The sequence below is a fragment of the Triticum urartu genome, chromosome 5 (genome assembly GCF_003073215.2).
Source record: "Triticum urartu cultivar G1812 chromosome 5, Tu2.1, whole genome shotgun sequence".
Classification (NCBI taxonomy): Eukaryota; Viridiplantae; Streptophyta; class Magnoliopsida; order Poales; family Poaceae; genus Triticum; species Triticum urartu.
In genome coordinates, this window is record NC_053026.1 from 248371003 (window position 1) to 248395051 (window position 24049).

Consider the following 24049-nt stretch of genomic DNA (forward strand, 5'->3'; position numbering starts at 1 on the left):
TTCATCTTTTATTCGCAATATCCAGATTGCAATCTTAGTTTCTTACTTGTTCTTCGTTTGCTTGCAGGAAATAGACCTTTGTGGTCAGGTTGATCGTGCTCCGGCATGGTCAATAACCTCTGAGAGTTGGTTTAGCGATTGCTAAGGCGCGACGTCTCGCACGTTCGTAGTCGGATCGTCAAGGTCGACTCCCACAGAAAACGATAACCACCATCTCATCGAAACATCGAGACACCTTAGCCTCTATCACCTCCACATAATTAGCCCTTTATAGATGATCCCCTCTTTCCGCTGATTGCAATTGCATTGTTTGGGTGTGCCCAGCGAGATGAGAACGGCACGTGTTGGTGAATGCAAAATTCAGAAAGTGAATGTAAAGATGTTGGTGAACGTTACTCTCGTTTTGGACTTTTGGTCAATGCCATTGTTGAAGTTGATGTGGTTTTGTAATCTGAGGTGCTCCAGGCGTGGTTCGTACTGACATTTGCATTACAAATCCGATATATGTTGCTGGCAAATTTTGCGTATGCTACTTCTGCTACTAAACACCTAATAGCGGAACTGAATCATCGAACTCACTACCTGTAAATTGATAATGATTAACTCACAGACTGACAGAGTTACAAGAAGAGCATGCTTCCGGTTTTGAGCATTTGTCCCGATTGATTACAACTTCAGTAGGTAGGTTCAGAGTGTTTGAACACATGCCTCCATCTCAGCTTGATATACATCTGCTACTTTCTGAAGATTACCAAAAGACATCATAAATGGTTGTCCTTCCCTCAGTTAAGTTTGCAAGGTATTGTCCAGTTCCGTGCCATCACGCATGCATTTACATGATAAATCTTCCAAACAGTAAGTTCAGTCCGTTTTCTGCAGATGTTAGTGTTCTAGGGAGACACATCACAGCAAAGGAGATGGATCTTCAGTCTAGATTAATAGATAGGAAGGAAAATTTAGGGCGTTGTGATCACTAGAGGGAGGAGGGCAAGCAGATTCCATCCGTTATCATCAAATAAGATTAGTCGTCCTGAACTGTGGTAACCGCAATGGTGCTGCTTAGTTGCAACACATCGTAGGAGGTGATTTTCTCAGCCATGCCGTTCAGAACGATCCGAGGGCCGGAGGTGGGAGACAAGCCCGCGGGGTGAGGGTCTTTTTTGCAAATCGCGTGGGTGTGCTAGGCTGAAGGCGGGCGTCTTATTGCAAGAATTGCTTCAACGCACTATAGATGGAGGATTTGAATCCAACAGATGGCAGCGACAGGATAGAGGGGTGCACGAACTTAAGTGGATTCATAAAATAGGACGCCTAAATAAATATAGTACTACATACTACATAGTGTTAAAAAGCTACTTACGATATGAGATGGAAGGAGTAGACTAGTAGATAGAAAAAAAGACCTAGTACTACTCTTCTCCGATCATCGGCAGGTCTAAAAAGGTCAGGCGGAAAGCAAACCAAAGCAAACCTCCCCCGACTCCTAAAACCTTAAACCCTAGCTCCGGTCACTCCCCCATGGCGGCCATCCGGGTCATCCTCCCTCATCCCCACCTCCCCATCCCCTCGTGGAGACCCCAGCTCAAGCCCTCCTCATCCTATCCCCGCCGCGCGGTCGCCGCCCCAGCTTCGCTGTCTCCGTCGCCCCTCACGGCTTCCCTGCAACTCGGAGATGTGATCGAGGCGCAGCAGTTCGATCGGCAGGCGCTTAATGAGATCTTTGAGGTGGCGCGGGAGATGGAGGCCGTGGAGCGCAGCTCCCACGGGTTCCGGAGCCGCGTCCTTGAGGGGTACCTCATGGCCACGCTCTTCTACGAGCCCTCCACCCGCACGCGCCTCTCCTTCGAGGCCGCCATGCGCCGTCTTGGCGGGGAGGTGCTCACTACCGAGAACGCTCGCGAGTTCTCGTCCGCTGCCAAGGGCGAGACCCTAGAAGGTGAGTTGCCTAAAAGTATCTTGTCAGGCCTTGCCTTGAGCATTTGTGCTAATTGCTGCCTGGTGACCTTCACGTGGAATGGACAAGCTGAAATTTTAATTCTAATTGTAGTTATTTTGAGAGTGAATGAGGATGGGTAGTGGTTGGGCGATGCCGGTTGGTGGTGAGGAAATGCAAATTTTGTGGGTTATGGAGGAACATCGGTTTTGATTTTCAAGTGAGATTTTAACTAGGCACTAGTTGTGCAATAACTGCGAGTTGTAGCAAATTTTGAAACTTTGAGGACCTGGGATTTCCTTAGAACTATTGTGAAGATTATTTGAGGAGGTCATCATCACTTCCTTGGATCTGTAAAGTAGAAAATTTTGGGTAGTCTGTATACGACTTACAGTGAAACAAACATGGGTTATCTGCCATGTTTGGTGAGGCCATCAAAGAAAAGTCAGCTACTGGAACTAGTTGGCTCTCAACCTTAATTATTTAACAATTGAGTAAATTCTTACATGCTGGTGTGGAGTGAACTATACAGATGGGGGTGGGGGGTGGATGCTTATATAAATTATTGGGCAGCCCCAGTGCATGTAGCTCCTGCTTGCGCAGGGTCTGGGGAAGGGTCCGACCACTTTGGGTCTATTGTACGCAGCCTTTCCCTACATTTCTGTAAGAGGCTGTTTCCAGGACTTGAACCCGTGACCTCATGGTCACAAGGCAGCAGCTTTACCACTGCGCCAAGGCTCCCCTTCATGCTTATATAAATTATTATGAACTACAATTGGGAACATCCTACTTTAATTATAGATTGGCTACCATGTTCATATAATTGCGTCCATCCAATTCCATTGTTAAAAGATAGGGCCACCCTTACTAGTTTACTTCAATCATTGTGAATTTATTTTTCTTGGATGATATGAATGTGCAGTTCCTGCTGGTTTTGATGTAGGGACCACACGGTTGATTAATCCTACTTTAGTGATCTACGCTCTTATATTTCTTTACAGAGGGAGTATTATTTAATTTTTTAAATAACGTTTCCCAGATTATACCTGGATTTTTTTTTTTGGATTCTTAGAGCATCTCCAGCAGCTTCCCTTTTGCCAAAAATTTCATTTTATAGAGGAAGTTTGCACAGAAAACACGCTCCAACAGATTCCCTATTCCCACCCCCCCCTCTCTCTACATAGAGTGGAAGTTCCCAATACCTTTTCCAATACATGCCATGTCAGCGGGCCGCTGCCAATCACCGCCGACCACTGCGCCGCTGCCGCACGTCGCTGCCGGACTGCCAAACTGCGCCGCCCACCGCCGTGCCGCACCACCACCATGTTAAGAGTAATCCTTGGAGCAGTCAGTCAGTCTTTCCTTAGGTACTATGCTAGCGAGTCAAGACTGTGTCTTAGGCTACAAGTCAGTGGGTCAAGATGTCTTAGGCTGTAAGAAAGCCATGGAGGTGGTTCTGTACTAGTTGCTTTCAACTATAAATATGGGGTGAAGCCTAGCCAGCTGCATCCATCTCAGCCCAGAAACTGAGTTCCCAATCAGAATCACCTGTGCTCTTGCTAGTTGCTGCTAACAATTAGCATCAGAGCTGATTAAGGTGAGGATCCTAAGAGATGTTAGTTTTAGGTCAGGGCGCTGCCCGTAGTCCAACTCCCTAGCCACGGTGCCATTCCCCCTCACCACCACCAAGACAACCGCGCCACCGTGATGTTGGAACGTGCGAGGTTGTCGTTGAGCGTGTCATTAAGAATCTTGGCGGTGGCAAGTACCCGACGCTGACACGAACGAACAACGCCGAATAGAGCCTTCGCATGAAAGTCATGCTGCAGGCTCGGGGCCTCCGGGAGGCTATCGAGCTTGGCGCTTACGACTTGTAGGAAGGTCGAATGGCGCTGGAGGCCATCTTGCACGCGGTACCGCCAGAGATGATGGCCAGCCTGGCTGTCAAGCGGAGCGCGCAGGAGGCTTGGGAGGCAGTCCGAGCCATGCGTGTCGGCATGGATCGCGTGCGGAAGGGCAAGGCACAACAGTCGAGGAAGGAATTTGAGACGATCTCATTCCATGAAAGGGAGTCCGTCTCCGACATTGCGCTGCGCCTCACCAACCTCGTCACAAGCCTCGCCACTCTTGTAGAACCGATAGATGAATCTGAAACCATCGAGAAATTCTTGTGACTTGTGTCACTCAAGTTCTCCTAGCTTGCTCTTTTGATCGAGATCCTCCTCGACATCTTTGAGTTGTTGTTTGAAGAGGTCACTGGTTGGTTGAAGGCGGCGTAGAACCGTCTCGAGTCGCAGGAGCCTCCACATGGGCATGACAGGCTTCTTCTCACCAAGCAGCAGTGGCTGAAGAAGATGAAAGTTCGCCAAGGGAGCAGCTACTCCCGGCCTGCGTGCGGCAGTGTACAACATCGATGGTGACCGCAACGGAAGAAGGGTGGAGAAGGTGGTCATGATCACGCGGCACCCAGGGATGGCGCACACGATGACACATGCCACAATTGTAGGCGTCATGGCTGGGCCAAGGAGTGCAAGCAGCCTAGGAGAAACAGGGCTCTCCTGGCCCAAGCAGAGGAAGATGATGAGCCTGCTCTCGTCATGGCTCAGGTCCGTGCCGCTCCAGCCCTAGCAACAGAGGTGCAGGACAACGTCACTTCAGCCCCAACCATGGAGGTATAGGACAACATCACTCCACTTCAGCCATGGTGATGCATGACAACATTGTTCTAGCCTCAGCCATAGTGGTGTAGGATAGTACCACTCTAGCTCCAGAGCATGCTCCCCTTCACATCGATGAGCCGAAGGCGAAAGCCTACCTCGGCACAAACAACGACGATGAGCGAATCGAGGGCGGGTACCTCGACAGCGGCGCCACAAACCATGTAGAGGCCATGGCGATGCCTTTGCTGAAATTGACCTAACGGTCACTGGCACTGTCAAATTTGGCGATGCTAAAATCGTCGAAATCAGGGGCATTGGCACCATCATCTTCGCTGGCAAGAACAACGGAACACAAGGCCCCCAGTGGCGTTTACTTCATCCCATGGCTGAAGAACCCAATCAACAACATTGGTCAGCTTGATGAGAGCGATGCATGTGTGCTGACCAGAAGAGATGTGCTTTGAATTTGGGATCAACAAGGTCGACTCCTTGTTTGGGTTAGGCATGGCCAGAATTGCCTTTACCTCCTACATCTTCAGGTGGCCTGCCCAATATGCCTCTCTGCCCGCCATGACGACATCACTTGGTGGTGTGATGAGAGATATTGGCATCTCAATTTTGACGCATTGGAGAAGATGGGACACCTCACTATGACACGCGGGCTGCCATGGCAGGATCACGGGGAGCAGCTCTGCGACATGGGTGTCATCACTAAGCATGGCTGCGGCACATTTCCTCAGCAAGCAAGGTACCACACATAGGAGCTTCTTGAGCTCGTCCATGGTGACCTTTGCAGTCCTGCTTTGCCGACACCTAGAGGATGGCGCTACTTCTTGCTGCTGGTGGACGACACCACTCGCTACTTGTGGGTGAAGCTCTTGGCTGCCAAGAATAATGCACCTGATGCCATAAAATAATTCGAGCAGAAGCAGAAGCTTAGAGTGGATGTAAATTGCGCATGTTCCGCATGGACAATGACGATGATTTTACCAAAACGGAGTTTGCTATCTATTGTGTTGTCTATTGTGCTGATGAAGGCACCCAACGCTACTTCTCCGCACCTTGCACCTTACACGCCGCAACAGAATGGTGTCGTCGAGTGGCGGAACTAGAAGGTGGTGGCAATGGCATGTGCTCTGCTGAAACAGAGGAGCATGCCAGCTGAATTTTGGGGGGAGGCTGTGAGCATTGCTGTCTTGCTTCTCAATTGTGCTCCCACCAAATTCCTTGCTCGAAGACGCCTTACGAGGCGTGGCACGGCCGCAAGCCGGCTGTCCGCTACCTTCGCACCTTTGGGTGCTTAGCATATGTTAAGGAACTGGGGACCTGCGTAAGCTCAATGACCGGAGCTCTCCTACTGTGTTCATTGGCTTTGAGGAAGGTGTGAAAGACCGGCTGCTGGACCCTAATCGGCGTCGGTGTACGCAACGAGCTCGAAGGAGGCGGATGCACGGAGATGAAGGCCGAAGCCCGGCGTGCCGCGGATGTACCGAAGTATCTGTTTGATGAGCGCCTAGTGCACGTCATGAGGTGCATGCATGTGCTGCCAAACCTGCTGCACGGTGTAGCAGATGTCAGAGTGAGATATTATCACACACCGATAATGCTGTGACATTATCAGCGGGCTTGCCGTCGGCGGCAGACAGCTTGGGCTTGGCCTCGGCCGGCGTGGAGGCCGGTCTGCAGCCGTCATGCCCACATGATCAAGTCGTGCCCACGTGATCAAGTAGGTCGATAGCGTACTCCTCCTGATGGAGGAAGAAGCCGGGGGCGTTGCGGCGGCGGACATTGATGTCGAGGACGAAATGCAGAGCGCCGAGGTCCTTGAACTGGAATTTGGCACTCAGCTAGGCGATGACATCATGAAGAAGAGCAGCGTGCGATGCGATGATGACAATATCATCGACGTACAGGAGGAGGTAGGCTACATGATCTCCGTGATGAAGCATGAACAACAACGTGTTTGATGTTGTCGCGCGGAAGCCAAGTATGCCGAGGAACACAACAATGTGATGGCACCATGCGCGCGACGCCTGCTTGAGTCCGTAGAGGGAACGAGATAACACACAGACGTCGTCGGGGTGAGCGGCGTCAGCGAAACCGACCGGTCGGCTGTTGACACATAATACACTCCTGTAGGACCGCGTGAATGGAGGAAGCGAGTGGAGGCCAACTTGACAACGGGGGAGAAAGTCTCCGAGAAGTCCGCGCTGGCGGGCTGAGCGAACCCGCGCACGATCCACCTCGCTTTGTACCTGTTTAGGGAACCATGTCCAGGGAACCATCGGGGTGAAACTTCTGACAGAATACCCACTTTATGGTGACGAGGTTGGCGCCATGGGACCAAGGGACAAGCGTCCAAGTCTGGTTGGCGTGCAAGGTGTCAAGCTCCACCTGCATGGCCGCAGTCCAGTGAGGATCACGCAGGGCAACACGAGCCGAGCGGGGAACCGATGAGATCAAGTCGGAAGCAAAGGTTGGCGTAGCGACGGGGCAGGAAGATCCCACGTTGGTCGTGCGTCACCATGTTGTGCTTCGGGAGAACCGGACGGTGAGGAGGGTAGCGTTGAGGGTAACATACACCATCAACGCTAACAGTCTAACTAACTGAACCTATTCTAGTTGAGAGGATATACATTACCAGAGAATTGGGAGGAGGAAATCAGAAATGCGTGTGAGCAGGTGGTGGAGCAACAACAGTGAAGTGCATCCTTCGCTATGTCGCTAGCACCAGCCACCATGGTCTATGCTATAGGCGGAAGACTGGAGAGACACGGCTGATTTGTTAAAGTGACAGTGACCTCGCCGGTGAGCACGAGTGGCACGGTGTTCTTGGTAGTAATTTGGTGAGCTGGCAGTCACTCAAGTAACGAGTGGTGGCTCTGACCTCCTGTGAGGCAGAGTATGTGGTTGCCACATCTGCCGCAACACAAGGACTTGGCTGGCTTGGCTGCTTGGTGAACTCCATGGGAGAGAAGTCGAGGCAGTCGGGCTAATGGGGGACAACAAGTCCGCCTTGGCGCTGGCCAAGAACCCGGTCTATCATAATGCAGCAAACATATCGACTTACGGTACCATTTCATCGGGGACTGCTTGGTGAATGGGAGTGTCATCAACGACAGCTACATCAACACCACAGACCAACTCGCTGACATTCTAATGAAAACACTAGGGCGGGTGAAATTCCATGAGCTGTGTGCTAGGATTGGGATGGTCCAAATCAATTCAAGTCTGATTTGCAAGGGTGGGGGGGAATTGTTAAGAGCAATCCTTGCAGCAGTCAGTCAATGAGTCGAGTCTTTTCCCTAGGTAGTAAGCTAGTGAGTCAAGCCTGTGTTTTAGGCTACAAGTAAGTGGGTCAAGTCAAGATGTCTTAGGCTGTAAGAAAGCCACTGAGGTGGTTCTGTACTAGTTGCTTTCCCCTATAAATAAGGGGTGAAGCCTAGCTAGCTGCATCCATCGCAGACCAGAAACTGATTCCCAAATCAGAGTCCCTGTGCTCTTGCTAGTTGGTAATAACACACCATGCCACCGCTGCTGCCTGGCGCAGTGCCGCCGCCGCACCATCGCCACCTTGTCGCCCGCCTGCCGCCGCCCGCCCGCTCTGCCCGCTCTGCCTGCACTGGTCCCCTGCCCCACCGTGCCACCTGTCGCCGGAGCTCCGCTGGTATCTTCCATGCACATGAGAGGGAGAGGGGGAGGGAGGGAGGGAGGGAGGGAGAGGATCTGCTATAGCAGTACACCTATGAAACCCAATAAATTTAGTGGGAGAGCCCTAATAACCGCTTATTGGGGAAAGAGTTTTTGGGTGATCTGCTGGAGATGCTCTTACTTGTACTCCATTCAAAATAATGCGTGTTTTTTAAACAAACATTATGTCAAACCATGTATAACCAATGCAGATACCATAAGAACCGTTGAAGGTTATTCTGATATTATCGTTCTGAGACATTTTGAAAGTGGAGCTGCCAGAAGAGCAGCGGCTACTGCAGAAATTCCGGTTATTAATGCAGGTGATGGGCCAGGGCAACATCCTACTCAGGTAATTATTATGTTGCTAACTCTTCCTGCTCCTTTTATTGGGAAGCACCGAAGCAATGTCCACATTCTTAGAATAAGACAGTTCTTCTAACAAGGAATTTGCAACTTTTATTTGAGGGTAGGTGCTATAGTGAATGGTCAGTGAACCATGTGATGGCATTCCCTTTTTTGGTAGTATTAGGTGTTGATCAGATATTGTCAATTCATACTATAGGCTGATTTTGGATCCAGTTTCTGTTTTGCCATGCTTTCTTTGTAGAATTGAGTTGATGAATGATGCTTCATGGTAGGGTGATGATGGCAATTTTGTTGACAGTTCTGCAGCCTTTCTTTAATCGTTAGTATAAATGAGCGATACACTTCTGTGTCTGCCTCTATCACTTGGTTGAGGCTATCCTAGTATTTCCCAATTGGCCATATTATTTGGAAGAATAAAATTATCTATAGTAATGTCGACAAGTCATGGATTATAAACCTTTCTGGAATATGCAATGTGCTGTCCTGTACTTTTGAAGGTTTCTGTGTAAATTGAGCAGAATTTCATTCTGTTGGCATCACCGTACAAATTTCTGCTGTGACAACCCCATCCCCGTTTGTTTCTTTTTATACTGTATTTTTACCAGGATCATTGTTTATAAGGTGGTAAAGAGACCTAAGGCAAGCATCACCTGCTCTGACGCCTAAGCGGCGCCTAAATTGGGCATATTTCTAAGGTGCTGCCAGAGCGCCTTATCACTTAAGCAACGCCTAAGCGTCTAAAGCAGGACGCTTTACAAACAAGGACCAGGATTATGTATTAAAGAGGCTATTCGGCCGCGATAAACTAGAAGTTGATGACCACAATACCCATGTATTCATGTGTTATGATCACGAGAGAGAATAGTTGCTCGTAAATATTGATTTGAGGGGGAAGATAAATTGTGAAAGAAAGAGAGAACATACATTAAACTCGCTTGCACGCCTTATGTACTGAAAGTGTATCTGTACGCCTTCTATATTGAATGGAAGTCAACGGGTTTTCAGCTAATTGTTTGTGCCCATTACCCATTAGTTCGTCCACCACCTCTTTGTCTAATTCATCATGTTGGTAAATATAGTTTGTTTGTGCTCATTGGAATCTACTTTCTGTTGTTACATCATGCTGAAGTACCACTTTTGCATTCTTTGTAGTTGATATGTTCATTCTTTCATTCAGGCTTTGTTGGATGTATATACAATAAAGAGAGAGATTGGTAGGCTAGATGGAATCAAACTTGGTTTGGTTGGAGACCTTGCCAATGGGAGAACTGTTCGTTCTCTGGCCTATTTGATCGCTAAGTACCAGAACATTAAGATATACTTCGTATCTCCAGATGTTGTAAAAATGAAGGTACTTTTATCCCCAATAATTAATATTGTCTGGCCTCTTTTCTTTTGAATTCTATTGTAGTCCGATGGAATAAATGGATTGTTGTTTGTATTTCTTCTTGTTCAAAGGATGATATTAAGGAGTACTTAACTTCACAAGGTGTTGAATGGGAAGAAAGTTCAGATTTATTGGATGTGGCATCCAGGTGTGATGTAATTTATCAAACACGCATTCAAAAAGAAAGATTCGGAGAGAGGATCGATCACTATGAGGCAGCTCGTGGGAAATATATTGTGGATAAGAAGGTTTTAGGTGTGCTGCCAAAGCATGCTGTTATCATGCATCCCCTTCCAAGGCTGGATGAGGTCAGCAGTTATCCTTTCACATACATCGCAGAAATGATTGTTTATTATTATGAGTGTCACCTTATGTTGCATCTCAATCCCGTTGTGTCACTGGGGAGTTTTTGATTGTCAAAGGCTTAATCCAATATTTAACGAGTCTTTGAATTGGGGTGCTGAAGTAATCTGTTATGTCTAATTAGTACTCTCTCTGTTCACAAATATGAGATGTTTTGGATATTTCAATATGGACTACATAGGGACTGAAATGACTGAACAAACACACTAAAACATGTCTATAAACATCCGATTCAGAAAAAAGTTAGAACATCTTATATTTGTGAACGAAGGTAGTTACCATGTCAAATGATATGGCTTGGTGTAGTATACTGGTCAATTTAGTTATGACCAATCCATTCGGAGCTCGGGAATTGGTTAGCCAAAAGTAGTTCTTGATATTAAGCAAGTAGCAACTTGGATTCCCATGTGACCATAGGTATATTATACACGTATGAGTGAGGGAAATATTCAGAAAGCTGTTAGACCTTTGAACCTGAGCATTGATAGTTGTGGATGACACTAGGAGAGTTGGGACAATTTTCGTTGGTTTATTTCTCACACAATGCCATGCCAACCTGAGGGTTGGGGATACATACTTATAGGCTGCTAGCCAGCCAAGCATATGCTGAGATGTTGCTAAGATGCCAGTCTAAGATGCTAGTCTAAGATGTCAGTCTAAGATGCTATCCTAACTGCCAGTCCTTGATGGTCAGGAACTCTATCCTAACTGCCACAAGGACCATGTGCTGCAGCCCCACAACGACCCTAGTACACAGACTTATCCATCATTCTCCCCCTAAGTCTTGTACGTTGTCTTGTGGGAGAGTTGAATCATCCCGATCCTGGAGCAAAGCTCGAGGAACTTGACCCTCCCAAGAGGCTTGGTGAGCAGGTCTGCGAGCTGGTCCGTGGTGTTGATGTAGCTCGCCTCGATGCTCCCTTCTTCCACACAGCTGCGGATGAAGTGATACCTCAGTCAGATGTGCTTGCTCCGTTCGTGGAACACGGGGTTCTTTGCCAGGGCCATGGCGGACTTGCTGTCCACCAGGAGCTGCACCGTTCTGGTGTCTTGAACGAGAAGCAGTCGAGCGAGCCAGAGCGCCTGAGTGCAGGCGGTGGAGGCCGCCATGTACTCAGCCTCACAGCTGGACAGGGCCACCACCTGCTGCTTGACTAATTGCCAGCTCACAAGACACTTGCCGAGGAAGAAGAGGATCCCGCTCGTGCTCTTGCTGGTGTCGATGTCGCCGGCGTGGTCGCTGTCGCTGTACCCGACGAAGTGTGCCGCCCCCGGGCACCTAGGGTAGTGGAGGCCGTGGTCGAGGGTCCCTGCTACATAGCGGACGATCCTCTTCACTGCCTGCTGGTGTTCCGACGTCGGTCGCTCCATGAACCGGCTGACATAGTCGACGGAGAATGCCAAGTCCGTCCGTGTGTGGGTGAGGTAGCGAAGGCTCCCCACAAGGCGTCGGTACTGCGTAGCATCCACTTCCTCCGTCGTGCTGTCGCGGCTCAGTTTCAGCCTCTCCTCCATCGGAGTGAGAGCTGGGTGGCAGTCGGTGAGCCCAGCTAGCTCAACGATGCGCTTGGCGTAGGCGGACTGTCGAAGCGCGATCCCGGAGTGGTCCTGGTGCACCTCAATCCCTAGATAGAAGGAGAGGAGCCCCAGATCACTCATCTGGAAGGTGGCCTTCATGTCTTCCTTGAACGCCGCCACCTCTGCATCTTTGGTGCCGGTGATCACCAAGTCGTTAACATAGACGCCCACCAGCAGGGCATTTCCTCCACTGCCCCGTCGGTAGACGGCAGCCTCATGCGGGCTTTGCTCGAAGCCCATCTTCTTTAGCGTGGAGTCCAGCTTGGCGTTCCACGCCCTAGGTGCCTGCCGTAGGCCATAGAGAGCCTTGCGCAGGCGGAGTACCTTGCCCTCCTGGCCGGGAATCGCAAATCCCGGTGGCTGATGCACGTAGACTTCCTCCTTCAAGTCGCCGTTGAGGAATGCCGACTTGACATCCATGTGATGGACACGCCAGCCCTCCTGGGCAGCCAGCGCAAGGAGAAGTCGTACGGACTCCATCCGTGCCACGGGAGCGAAGGCGTCGTCGAAGTCGACTCCTTCCTGCTGCAAGATACCTCGGGCCACCAGGCGAGCCTTGTGCTTGATGATGGCGCCGGCTCCATCCCTCTTCAGCTTAAACACCCACTTAAGGGTGATTGCGTGGTGACCACGAGGGAGGTCAGCGAGCTCCCAGGTGCGGTTTTGCTCGACCGCATCCATCTCCAACTGCATCACGACGCGCCATGCTGCATCTCTCTCGGCCTCTGCAAAGGACCGTGGTTCGCCGTCCTCACACGCGAGTTGTAGCTGCGCCTCCAGGTCACGTAGGCATCAGTCCCGGCACCGGCTGGTCGCCGAGTAGATCATCCATCGTGCGATACCGCAGTTGTTCGCCTTCATACCACGTGTCGACACGCTCCTCGTCGTGAGTGAGCAGGGAAGCGAACTTCATCGGGTTGTGCTCTGCGTGAGCTGGTGTTGATGAAGACGAACCCGGAGTGGTGACTGCCGGGGCTGGAGTATGTGGCGTCGCCAGGTGTGGTGCCGTCGGCGTAGCAGGCACCGGAGTCGATGCAGTTTTGGGGGCCGGGGTAGACGCGCCCGGCGAAGAGGAGCTGCTTGCTCCCCCGGCTTCCTTGAAGTGGGCGTACTCGACAATGAAGTCGTCATACGTCAGCGTCGAGCCGTTGTCCACCGCCTTGTCCCATTGCCACCCTCGCCCTTCATTGAACACGACGTCTCGCGCCATGCGCACACGCTGTGTCTTTGGGTCGAGGATGCGGTAGGCCTTTGAGCCCTCCGCGTAGCCGATGAAGACTCCCGGAGTGCTCCTGTCGTCGAGCTTGCCGATGTGGCCGAGCTCCTTAGCGAACGCAAGACAGCCAAAGACCCGCAAATGGGAGACTGCCGGCTCCCCGCCCATGCCAGGCCTCGTACGGTGTCCTGCCGTCGAGTGCCTTAGTAGGCGAGCGGTTGAGGATGTAGACGGCCGTCAGCACCGCCTCTCCCTAGAAAACAGCCGGCATCCCTCTCTGCTTGAGGAGAGCCCGAGCCATCCCCACAACCGTCTGGTTGCGCCGCTCGACGACTCCGTTTTGCTGCGGGCTGTACGGCGCGGAGTAGTGGCGCTGGATGTCCTCATCGGCGCAGTGCGACGCGAATTCAGCTGCCGTGAATTTGCCGCCGTTGTCAATGCGCAACACGCGCAATTTGCGGCCGCTCTCCGCCTCCACACCAACCTGCGCGCGCCTGTATCCGCCGCTTCTCCCTTGCTGCCGAGAATCATCGCCCACATGTAGCGAGAGAGATCGTCGACGAGCAGCAGGAAGTAGCGTCGACCTCCTGGTGTGGCTGGCATCACCGGGCCGCACAAATCTCCGTGCACGAGCTCCAGCTTCTCCTTGGCCCGAAAACTCGCCTGTTGGGGAAAGGGGAGTTGTCTCTGCTTCGTCAGTACGCAGATGTCGCAGAACTGCTCCACATGGTCGAGGCATGGCAGGTCTCGTACCATCTCCTTGGCACTTAGACGCTTCAAGGCCTCAAAATGAAGGTGCCCAAAGCGCTCATGCCATTGCCACGCCTCGTCGTCCCGACGGACAACGAGACAGACCGGTTGTGCCACCTGCACATCAAGGACGTAAAGTTGATTTTCACCTCTGGGTACCTTGGCGAGAAGGCGACCCTGGCGATCCCAGATGCGTAGGACCCCATGCTTAATCAGCACGCGTGAGCCGTTCTCATCCAGCTGTCCCAAGCTGATGGAGTTCCTTAGCGCGGGGATGTAGTAGACATCGGTGAGCAGCCGGTGTTCTCTCGTCTTGGTGGTGAAGATGACGGAGCCGACGCCCTTAATTTCCACAACGGAGGCATCCCCAAACTTGACGGAGCCTCGCGCATCGGAGTCGAGCTTGGCAAAGAATTCCCTTCGACCGGTCATGTGGTGGGTGGCGCCGGTGTCGGGGCACCACCCCGTAGTCTTGTCTTTCCCGGAGCCATCTCCGAGAAGGGCGTGTGCTTTTGGCTCGTCGAGGTGGATGAGAGCTTTTGCGACTGGTGTCGCTGAAGATAGCCCAATGCTTGCACGCGCCATGAACAGAGCCGTCTCCTCCTCCTTCGCCTGTGCGACGTGAGCCTGGCCTTGTCGTGGTTGCCGACACTCATTGGCCCAATGGACAAACCGGCCACAGTTGTGGCAACTGTTGTCTTGTGCCGGCTTGGGCTTGCCAGCGGCGCCGTCCTTGGCGCCTCCGCGGGCGTCACCTTCGGCACGTCCTTCTGCCCTGCCTGGGGGGCCTCTTCGCGTCTTACGCTGCTTGCCATGCTTGCGGCCGCCCGTCGTGGAAGAAGGCTCCCCCTTCTTCCTGTCACCAAGGCTGGCATCCCACGGCTCCTGAGTTAGGAGCAGCTTCCCGCCGGTGGTGACGGGCCCCGAGGAAGGATGTGGCTCGTCGGTGTCGACGACCTTGAGGCGACCTATCACCTCCTCGATTGTCATCGTGGAGAGGTCCAGCAAAGACTCGATCGACCGAGCCATCTGCTTGTACTTCTCAGGGATGCACCGAAAGAGCTTCTCGACAGCTCTCTCCTCGGTGTAGGTGGCATCACCAAACTTCACCAACTTCTGCAGCAGAGTGTTGAGACGGAGAGCAAAGTCATCAACGTCCTCACCTGGCTTGAAACCCAGGCTCTCCCACTCCTTACGAAGTGCCTGCAGAGTGGACTTGCGAGCACGGTCGCTGTCGATGCGTGCCGCGGCGATGGCGTCCCAAGCTTCCTTGGCAGTCCGCTAGCTGGAAAGCGAGAATTGCATTTCGGGCGGGACTGTGGCGATGAGGGCGTCCAGCGCCCGTCGGTCCTCTTGGTGGTCGACGTTGCTGTCCTGGATTGCCTGATCTTCATGATCCCGGCCCACTCGACGTAGTTGGTTTTAGTGAGGGTAGGCCACCCAGCACTGGGACCAACATCCCTGACCACAGTCCGGACCTCGTAGAGGCCGCGGTCCTGGTCGTTGCAGCCGCCGTCGCGGTGCGCACCTCCACCTGGAGCGCGGGCGTGCACGGCTGCCCACTGCGCCATTCGCTCTTGCGCCACTTTGGCGCGGTCTGCGTCAGCGCCGTCGTCCGCAGGCGCGGAGCTGTTGGAGCTGCCGGAGCCGCCGCGGAGTGCCTTGGCATCCGCCGTAGCCTCACGTGCTGCTGCTGCTTCTACCTCCGCCCTGGCTGCTTCTACCTCCGCTCTGGCCACTTCCAGCTCCGCTGCAGCCAGCCTCGACACCCTTGCTGCCGCAGCAGCTGTTGCTATAGCCGCTCGCTCACGCTCCTCTGCCACGTCGCGCTCGGCCTCCTGCCGGCGCCGTATGCTCGAGGTAGCCGTGTGTTGAGAGCGACCTGCAGACATGGCTCACTGCAGGGGGGCTGTTGCGTGAAGAGGAGGCTGTTGAAGACGAACTGCTGCTCGACAGTCCGGAGGGAGGAAGATAACCAGAGGCAGACGGAGCAGCTGCTGCTACCGACTTAGGCTTCTCACAGGAAATGCTCAGGGTACAAGATAACGAGGCTCTGATACCACTTGTTAGACCTTTGAACCTGAGCATTGATAGTTGTGGATGACACTAGGAGAGTTGGGACAATTTTCGTTGGTTTATTTCTCACACAATGCCATGCCAACCTGAGGGGTTGGGGATACATACTTATAGGCTGCTAGCCAGCCAAGCATATGCTGAGATGCTGCTAAGATGCCAGTCTAAGATGCCAGTCTAAGATGCTATCCTAACTGCCAGTCCTTGATGGTCAGGAACTCTATCCTAACTGCCACAAGGACCATGTGCTGCAGCCCCACAACGACCCTAGTACACAGACTTATCCATCAAAAGCCGCTTATACTATGCCAAATGATATGGCTTGGTGTACAACAACAACAACAACAAAGCCTTTAGTCCCAAACAAGTTGGGGTAGGCTAGAGGTGAAACCCATAAGATCTCGCGACCAACTCATGGCTCTGGCACATGGATAGCAAGCTTCCACGCACCCCTGTCCATAGCTAGTTCTTTGGTGATACTCCAATCCTCCAGGTCTCTCTTAACGGATTCCTCCCATGTCAAATTCGGTCTACCCCGACCTCTCTTGACATTCTCCGCATGCTTTAGCCGTCCGCTATGCACTGGAGCTTCTGGAGGCCTGCCCTGAATATGCCTAAACCATCTCAGACGATGTTGGACAAGCTTCTCTTCAATTGGTGCTACCCCAAATCTCGTATATTATCATTCCGGACTCTATTCTTCCTCGTGTGGCCACACATCCATCTCAACATACGCATCTCCGCCACACCTAATTGTTGAACATGTCGCCTTTTAGTCGGCCAACACTCAGCGCCGTACAACATTACGGGTCGAATAGTCGTCTTGTAGAACTTGCCTTTTAGCTTTTGTGGCACTCTCTTGTCACAGAGAATGCCAAAAGCTTGGCGCCACTTCATCCATCCGGCTTTGATTTGATGGTTCACATCTTCATCAATACCCCCATCCTCCTGCAGCATTGACCCCAAATATCGAAAGGTGTCCTTCTGAGGTACCACCTGCCCATCAAGGCTAACCTCCTCCTCACACGTAGTAGTACTGAAACGACACATCATGTACTCGGTTTTAGTTCTACTAAGCCTAAACCCTTTCGATTCCAAGGTTTGTCTCCATAACTCTAACTTCCTATTTACCCCCGTCCGACTATCGTCAACTAGCACCACATCATCCGCAAAGAGAATACACCATGGGATATCTCCTTGTATATCCCTTGTGACCTCATCCATCACATAAGGGCTCAGAGCTGACCCCTGATGCAGTCCTATCTTAATCGGGAAGTCGTCAGTGTTGACATCACTTGTTCGAGCACTTGACACAACATTATCATACATGTCCTTGATGAGGGTAATGTACTTTGCTGGGACTTTGTGTTTCTCTAAGGCCCACCACATGACATTCTGCGATATCTTATCATAGGCCTTCTCCAAGTCAATGAACACCATATGCAAGTCCTTCTTTTGCTCCTTGTATCTCTCCATAAGTTGTCGTACCAAGAAAATGGCTTCCATGGTCGACCTCCCATGCATGAAACCAAACCGATTTTTTGGTCACGCTTGTCATTCTTCTTAAGCGGTGCTCAATGACTCTCTCCCATAGCTTCATTGTATGGCTCATCAGCTTAATTCGGTAATTAGTACAACTCTGAACACCCCCTTGTTCTTGCAGATTGGTACTAATACTAGTCGAATACTCGTGCGTTGCCACGGGAGAGATGTTACCGATCAAATTATTGCACTATCAATGTTTGATGTGCTTTACTTTGGAGTATAATATAATTTGATCAGTTTGGTTATAGCGAATACATTATTTATTTAGGCGTATCATAGAAGTTCTATGAGCTCTAAGTTTTATGAATAAATTTTTTAGATAACAACTTTCAAAGACTAAAATTGAATCTGAAACTTAAGTGACAACTCTATTACTTAGACAATTCGTTTCCTTCTCCATGTCACACCATTTTCTTTGCGTCGCAGACAAAAGCTATATTGAAGCAATCTGTCACATGGTGTAGTTGGCAGTGTAGATCATAAAGGTTCCATGTACAGTCTATGTACATCAGCCAACACCATAAAGATTAGAGATGCGTGCATGACGCGGTAAAGAAAAATTAATCACTAAATTTGGTACTTTATTTGAAACAAAATAATTAGATATTAAATGACACCAATAAAATAGTACTCCCTCCTGTATATTAATATTCATGGTGATTTCGTGTCATTATCATTAACAAAATAACCTGTAGAAAATTATTCCCTTCTCTTGATCATACCATGCTACCCATTAGTACTCTCAATGTTAGTGAATAATGACAAATCATAACGTCAAAGTGTAAGAACAAACTTGTTTTGGTGACCAGAAATAAATTACCTGCACAAGTCGTTCTTAAAGCTACAGGATGCAAGAGGAAAGCATAGTTAGAGCTACAGGATATAAGAGGAAAACATAGTCACACAGGACGAACAAAAGGGAGAGACGAACAAGATGATTACATGAACACAACGTGTCCTAGGTCCTCTCCCGCCGCCCTGGCTACTGCCTGCCCTGCACTCGCGCACGCCGCTCCGCAGCTGTCCCAAGCATCAACCATGTGCCTCGCCCGCGCCCTTCAGTAGCCCCACGAGCACCTGGCAGCCGTCACCGGCGCCCTCGCCGGCGATTCTGCGATGCCGAGACGAGCGGTCCTGCACCGGGATGAATGTAGCTAGAGCGATGGCCATGTCTGTACGCGCAGCCGTAGCACGCCCTTGTAGACCACAAAGAGAGAATGAGCATAAGAGATGAGGGAAAAAACTACCTGGATTGCAGCCGCCACTGCCCTAGCTCAGGCACGCTGCCGGCTTGTTTTCTGCTCCTCCATGAGTCGTGGCAATTCGAGGGGGCTCCGGGCCTCAGCCGCTTCCGCCTCGACGATCAACCCTGTCCAGGGCTCGGGGCTTTATAGAGGACCACCAGGAGCATCTCGATGAAGACGATAGAGACAACGCCGCCGCGGCGACCGATGCTGGTGAGTTCAGAGGCCAGGAGGTAGAGCGCGATGGCCACCCCAAACGTAGGCGTGAACCCTGCGCGTCCACCACTTCCCCGCCCGCGTCATGCTAGTGACGCGCTCCTCGAGGAGGAACACCATTGAAACGGTGCACATGGCGGCCTCCCGTCTGGCACGATGGCGAGCATGACTAGGAAGGAGGAACATGCATGGTCAGGTCGTTAGGAAATAAGGAGAAGCCCTAGCAGATCGTGCATGTATAGATGTGTGCATACCGGTGCGTTGATTTTGCCTGGTCTAGCGGCAGTTCTGGATTGCATAGGAAACGTGCATGCGTGGGTAGGGTTGTTTCTTTTTTGTTTTTTCCCCTTGTAAACCGGAGGGTTGGAAGTGTGGGAGGTGCTGTAAAAAGATCGTTGCGGTTCTCGCGAGAGGCGATCATGGTCTCGTGGATGGATCGTGGGAAGGAGGTGGCCCAATGATACATGTTCAACGAGGTGGGGGGATCGAACGAGGTGTCGAACCACGAGGGGAGGTCGAACCATCACGACGTTCGATCCCCCTTTAATAGTAGAGATACTCCGTCTCCATTCTTCTGGCATCTTGTTTGCCCGAAAAATGAGGTTGAAAAGCTTGGTTAGCCATACTATCGTTGTGTCCCCGAGGCCTTTCCACACCTCAATGGGGATACAATCAGGGCCCATCGCCTTGCCTCCTTTCATCCTTTTTAAAGCCTCCTTGACCTCAGACTCCTGGATTCGCCGCACAAAACGCATGTTGGTCTCATCAAAGGAGTCGTCCAGTTCAATGGTAGAACTCTCATTCTCCTCATTGAACAGCTTGTCGAAGTACTCCCGCCATCTATGCTTAATCTCCTCGTCCTTACCAAGAGTTGGTCTGCTCCGTCCTTGATGCATTTGACTTGGCCAATATCCCTCGTCTTCCTCTCTTGGATCTTGTCCATCTTATAGATGTCCCTTTCGCCTTCCTTCGTGCCGAACCGTTGGTAGAGGTCCTCATATGCCCGACCCCTTGCTTCACTGACAACTCGCTTTGCAGCCTTCTTCGCCATCTTGTACTTCTCTATGTTGTCTGCACTCCTATCCAGGTATAGGCGTCTGAAGCAATCTTTCTTCTCTTTAATCGCCTTCTGGACGTCATCATTCCACCACCAGGTATCCTTATCTTCGCTTCTCCTTCCCCTGGACACTCCAAACTCCTCTGAGGCCACCTTACGAATGCAAGTCGCCATCTTCATCTACACATTGTCCGCATCCCCTCCTTCCTCCCAAGGGCCCTCCTTAATGACCCTCTCCTTGAACGCCTGAGCTACCTCTCCCTTGAGCTTCCACCACTTCGTTCTAGTGACTGGCACGCTTATCCCGCTGGACACGAATCCGAAAGCGGAAGTTAGCAACCACCAGCTTATGCTGAGGTACAACACTTTCTGCAGGTATCACCTTACAGTCTAGGAACGCATGCTTATCTTCTCTTATCGAGAGGATGAAATCAATCTGGCTAGAGTGTTGGCCACTACTAAAAGTCACCAGATGTGGTTCTCTCTTTCTAAAGAGGGTGTTAGCTACAATCATGTCTTAGGCTAGAGCACTTAAGACATCTTCTCCTTCTTGATTCCTGATGCCATAGCCAAACCCCCCATGCGCCCCTTCAAAACCTGTGTTAGATGTACCCACGTGGCCATTGAGGTCTCCTCCTATGAAGAGCTTCTCGCCAATCGGTACACTCCTAACCATGTCTTCCAGGCCTTCCCAGAACTCCCTCTTGGTGTTCTCATTGTGACCTACTTGCGAGGTATACGTGCTGATAACATTGAGAACTAAGTCCCCAACTACCAGCTTGACCAGGATAATCCGGTGCCCACGTCTCTTGACGTCTACCACTCCATACTTGAGGCTCTTGTTGATCAAGATGCCTACGCCATTTCTGTTTGCGGCCGTCCCTGTGTACCATAGCTTGAAGCCGGTATCCTCCACCTCCTTCGCCTTCTGTCCCCTCCATTTGGTTTCTTAGACGCAAAGGATATCAACACCTCTCCTCACCACTGCATCAACTAGCTCTCGAAGCTTCCCTGTCAGAGACCCTACGTTCCAGCTACCTAAGCGAATCCTCCTAGGCTCGGCTAGCTTCCTTACCCTTCGCACTCGTCGAGTCAAATGCGAAGACCCTTGCTCATTTTCCACTATATCCGGGCGCCGATGTAGCGCGCCACTAAGGGCGTGTTTGGTAGTTGTCTGGCTTCTCAAATCCACATTTCCGGCCGTGGAGTCCAGCCGAACGGGTCCACTCCTGGATTTTGGAACGAGAAGCTGGCTCGTATCTGCGTGTAAAATCCACGGAGCGACGGAGTTGGGAAAACCTGGCTTTGAGGAAATTGGGAAGCGGGATTTGGAAAGAATTACGTGACTGTGCAACCGCGAAGTGATTGATGGACCCGCCACGCTCGAGCCCCTCCAGTCCTATGCACCTGCGACTCCTCTTCCCCCTCCCCAACCCTAGCCGCCGCACGCAGCAGGCGATGGCGCAAAGCACCTTGACCGCCGGCGGCCGCGCTCTCCACCGTCGTGACCCATGCTCGAGCCCCTCCAGTCCTCCACACCCGCGACTCCTCTTCCCCCTTCCCCGCCCCTGCTCGCCCTCTTCCGCCACCGTCGTCGACCAGGTCCGCCGCCGTCAGCGACGAGATTCTCTTCAGTGAATCGAGCTTCGCCGCCGCGATTCGACCACTGACCATCAGCGACGAGCTTCTCTGTCGTCAATCGAGCTCCCTCGCCTCCCCGTCCACCTCTTCCAATTTGGTCAGTAGCCCACGTATACCCAGGCCACAGAGAAACGAAGCCTGTCAAAATGGGCCGAATAAACACTTTCTGGCCTTTTGGCCTTGTTGATCGCTGGCTGCGAGAAGCTGCCGCACCGAACAGATTGGTCGATCCAGGAGTTTAGGTGGGAAGCTGGCTGCTGGATCTGGGCGACGGAGTTGAGGATTTTGCAGCCGTGGTGAACTACCGAACACGCCCTAAGGATGCGATGACCCGATCCTCGCTCACTTGCCACCGTATCCGGATCAAGATACGGCGCGCCACCAGGGGGTGACGGCCCGGCCCTTGCCCATTTGCCACCACACGCGGGTTCCGATGTGGCGCGTCGCTGAGAGGGTTACGCCCAACGAAAATCTTTTGGGTTTCATCTTCATAAGAGTGGCTGAGTTTTTACATTGGCTCGCCAAGCCTATCACAACCCTCCTCCTTTACCCGGTATTGGGACCGGCTATGTTGAGACAACATAGGCGGAGTTGGCAGATAAATATTATAATGAGTTCTCCTTCAGTATGGAGTATACTGGTCCATTTTTCTGTCACGAATCCATTCTGAGCTCGGGAATTGGTTAGCCAAAAGCAGTTCTTGGTGTTAAGGAAGTAGCAACTTGTATTCCCATGGGCCCATAGGTATATTATACACGTATGTTTGAGGGAAATATGCACAAAGCCTTTTATACTATGGGGAAAATACAGATGCTGTACATGGCTATAAATATAAACACCCCTGTCAACCTCTTGGTGGATCAACAACATCGAGTTCCAAGAGATAGAAGCCGTACTGTACCAATTTTGGGGGGGGGGGGGTGTCTTGGAAAGTTGTTCAGCTGTGATGTTTCCACATCCGAGCAGCAACATGTACTAATTACCTAACAATGTGAAAGTTATCTTTTCATGAGAATCACCTATGATTTCCTTCATTTCTCTGAAGGAATCAACGTTCGTGGCAGTTGACATGTTATTTCTTGGTTGCTTGGGTATTGTATCATAGTGATACATGGGTTTAATTGGTTCCTAGCTCGTGTCAAATTGGAATGTGCAGGATTCAATGTTTGTCGTTTTGCAGATCACAGTAGATGTTGATAGTGATCCAAGGGCTGCATATTTTAGGCAGGCTAAGAATGGCCTCTACATAAGGATGGCACTGCTCAAACTTCTGCTTGTTGGCCATTGACATTCTTTTTCCTGGTGCGTGAGCTTTGCGATGTCAAAGGATCAGAAATGTAGTCTTAATCATTGGCTCCAAGTTCAACTGTTCGGTGCTGTGCAAGGTATAAGAAAGTTGGATCCTTGCAAGAATAAAGCAATGATTGTATGATACATGCTCCATAGGAATATTCTCTGTTATTATGTGGAACATCCTTTTCCCCAGGATGGAATGCAATGTTCGAAAAGAAAATTATATTTTACCTACGAAATTCACTTGCTGATTATGGTCCAGTACAAAAAGGCAGCCATGTTTGCTTCCTCATTTGCTGATGGACACTCTGCTGTTTTGGCTTGCTGAAGCTCGACAGCTTTTACCTCAAGTTGCTTTTGCTTCTGGCTGCATGGTTCAAGTCTACTTCTCACAAACAAGTTTGAGACAACTATTTGAGTTACTCTTGGTTAGAAATATATCACTCACCTTTCAGAATTCACATGTTCAAAGTTTGCAAACTTCCAAAATGTTGAACTTCCATAATTTGGGAACCCAAGAACCGTCCTGGGTCTTTTTTGTACCCCATACCTCTTAGGCCTTGTTCGGCTACAGTGTATTTAATCCTCTAGTGGATTTAATACTCCGGAGGATTGGGTGACCCCCCACCGTACACCAAATCCGCTCGGGGACTAAATACATGTCACCATGCAATCCATGATGCATTCGGTTAATCCTCCACAGGAGTATCAATTAACAGCAGGACTTTAGGCTGGCATCGCCAACGCCTTGCTGCAGGTAGAGAGAGAAAAGACAGTAGATGGGAAGCAGGCAAACACGGAGAGAAAGAGATAACCAACCTGAAGATCTCGTCGGCAGCTGCCTCCTCTTCTCCGGCGTGAGGTGGCGGAAGAGATTGGATCGGCCGGGCTCCATGGTTGTTCTGGGTCACCGGCGAGCTCATGCCTCTTCGCGCACGTCGCCTCCATCTGCTCCGGTAGCGTCTCCGGCGCCCGCTCCGCCGTCGCCAGATCGAGAGAGGGAGAGAGTCGGGGGAGAGAGAGATGCACCGTAA

General features: G+C 51.1%; 1 protein-coding gene and 1 long non-coding RNA gene across 2 annotated transcripts; one reads left to right on the forward strand and one right to left on the reverse strand.

Moving 5' to 3' along the window:
• The first annotated feature begins 1408 nt into the window (after positions 1-1408).
• LOC125508500 (aspartate carbamoyltransferase, chloroplastic-like) lies at positions 1409-23285 on the forward strand. Its single transcript, XM_048673231.1, has 5 exons — positions 1409-1936; positions 8496-8635; positions 9830-10003; positions 10111-10347; positions 22903-23285. Exons 1-5 carry the CDS (start codon positions 1519-1521, stop codon positions 23008-23010), a joined length of 1077 nt encoding a protein of 358 aa, XP_048529188.1. The 5' UTR covers positions 1409-1518; the 3' UTR covers positions 23011-23285.
• On the reverse strand, positions 18313-19684 carry LOC125508501. Its single transcript, XR_007283543.1, has 2 exons — positions 18812-19684; positions 18313-18698 (listed from the first exon to the last, which is right to left on the reverse strand). It is a non-coding gene; the product is annotated as an uncharacterized LOC125508501 (long non-coding RNA).
• Positions 23286-24049: the final 764 nt, after the last annotated feature.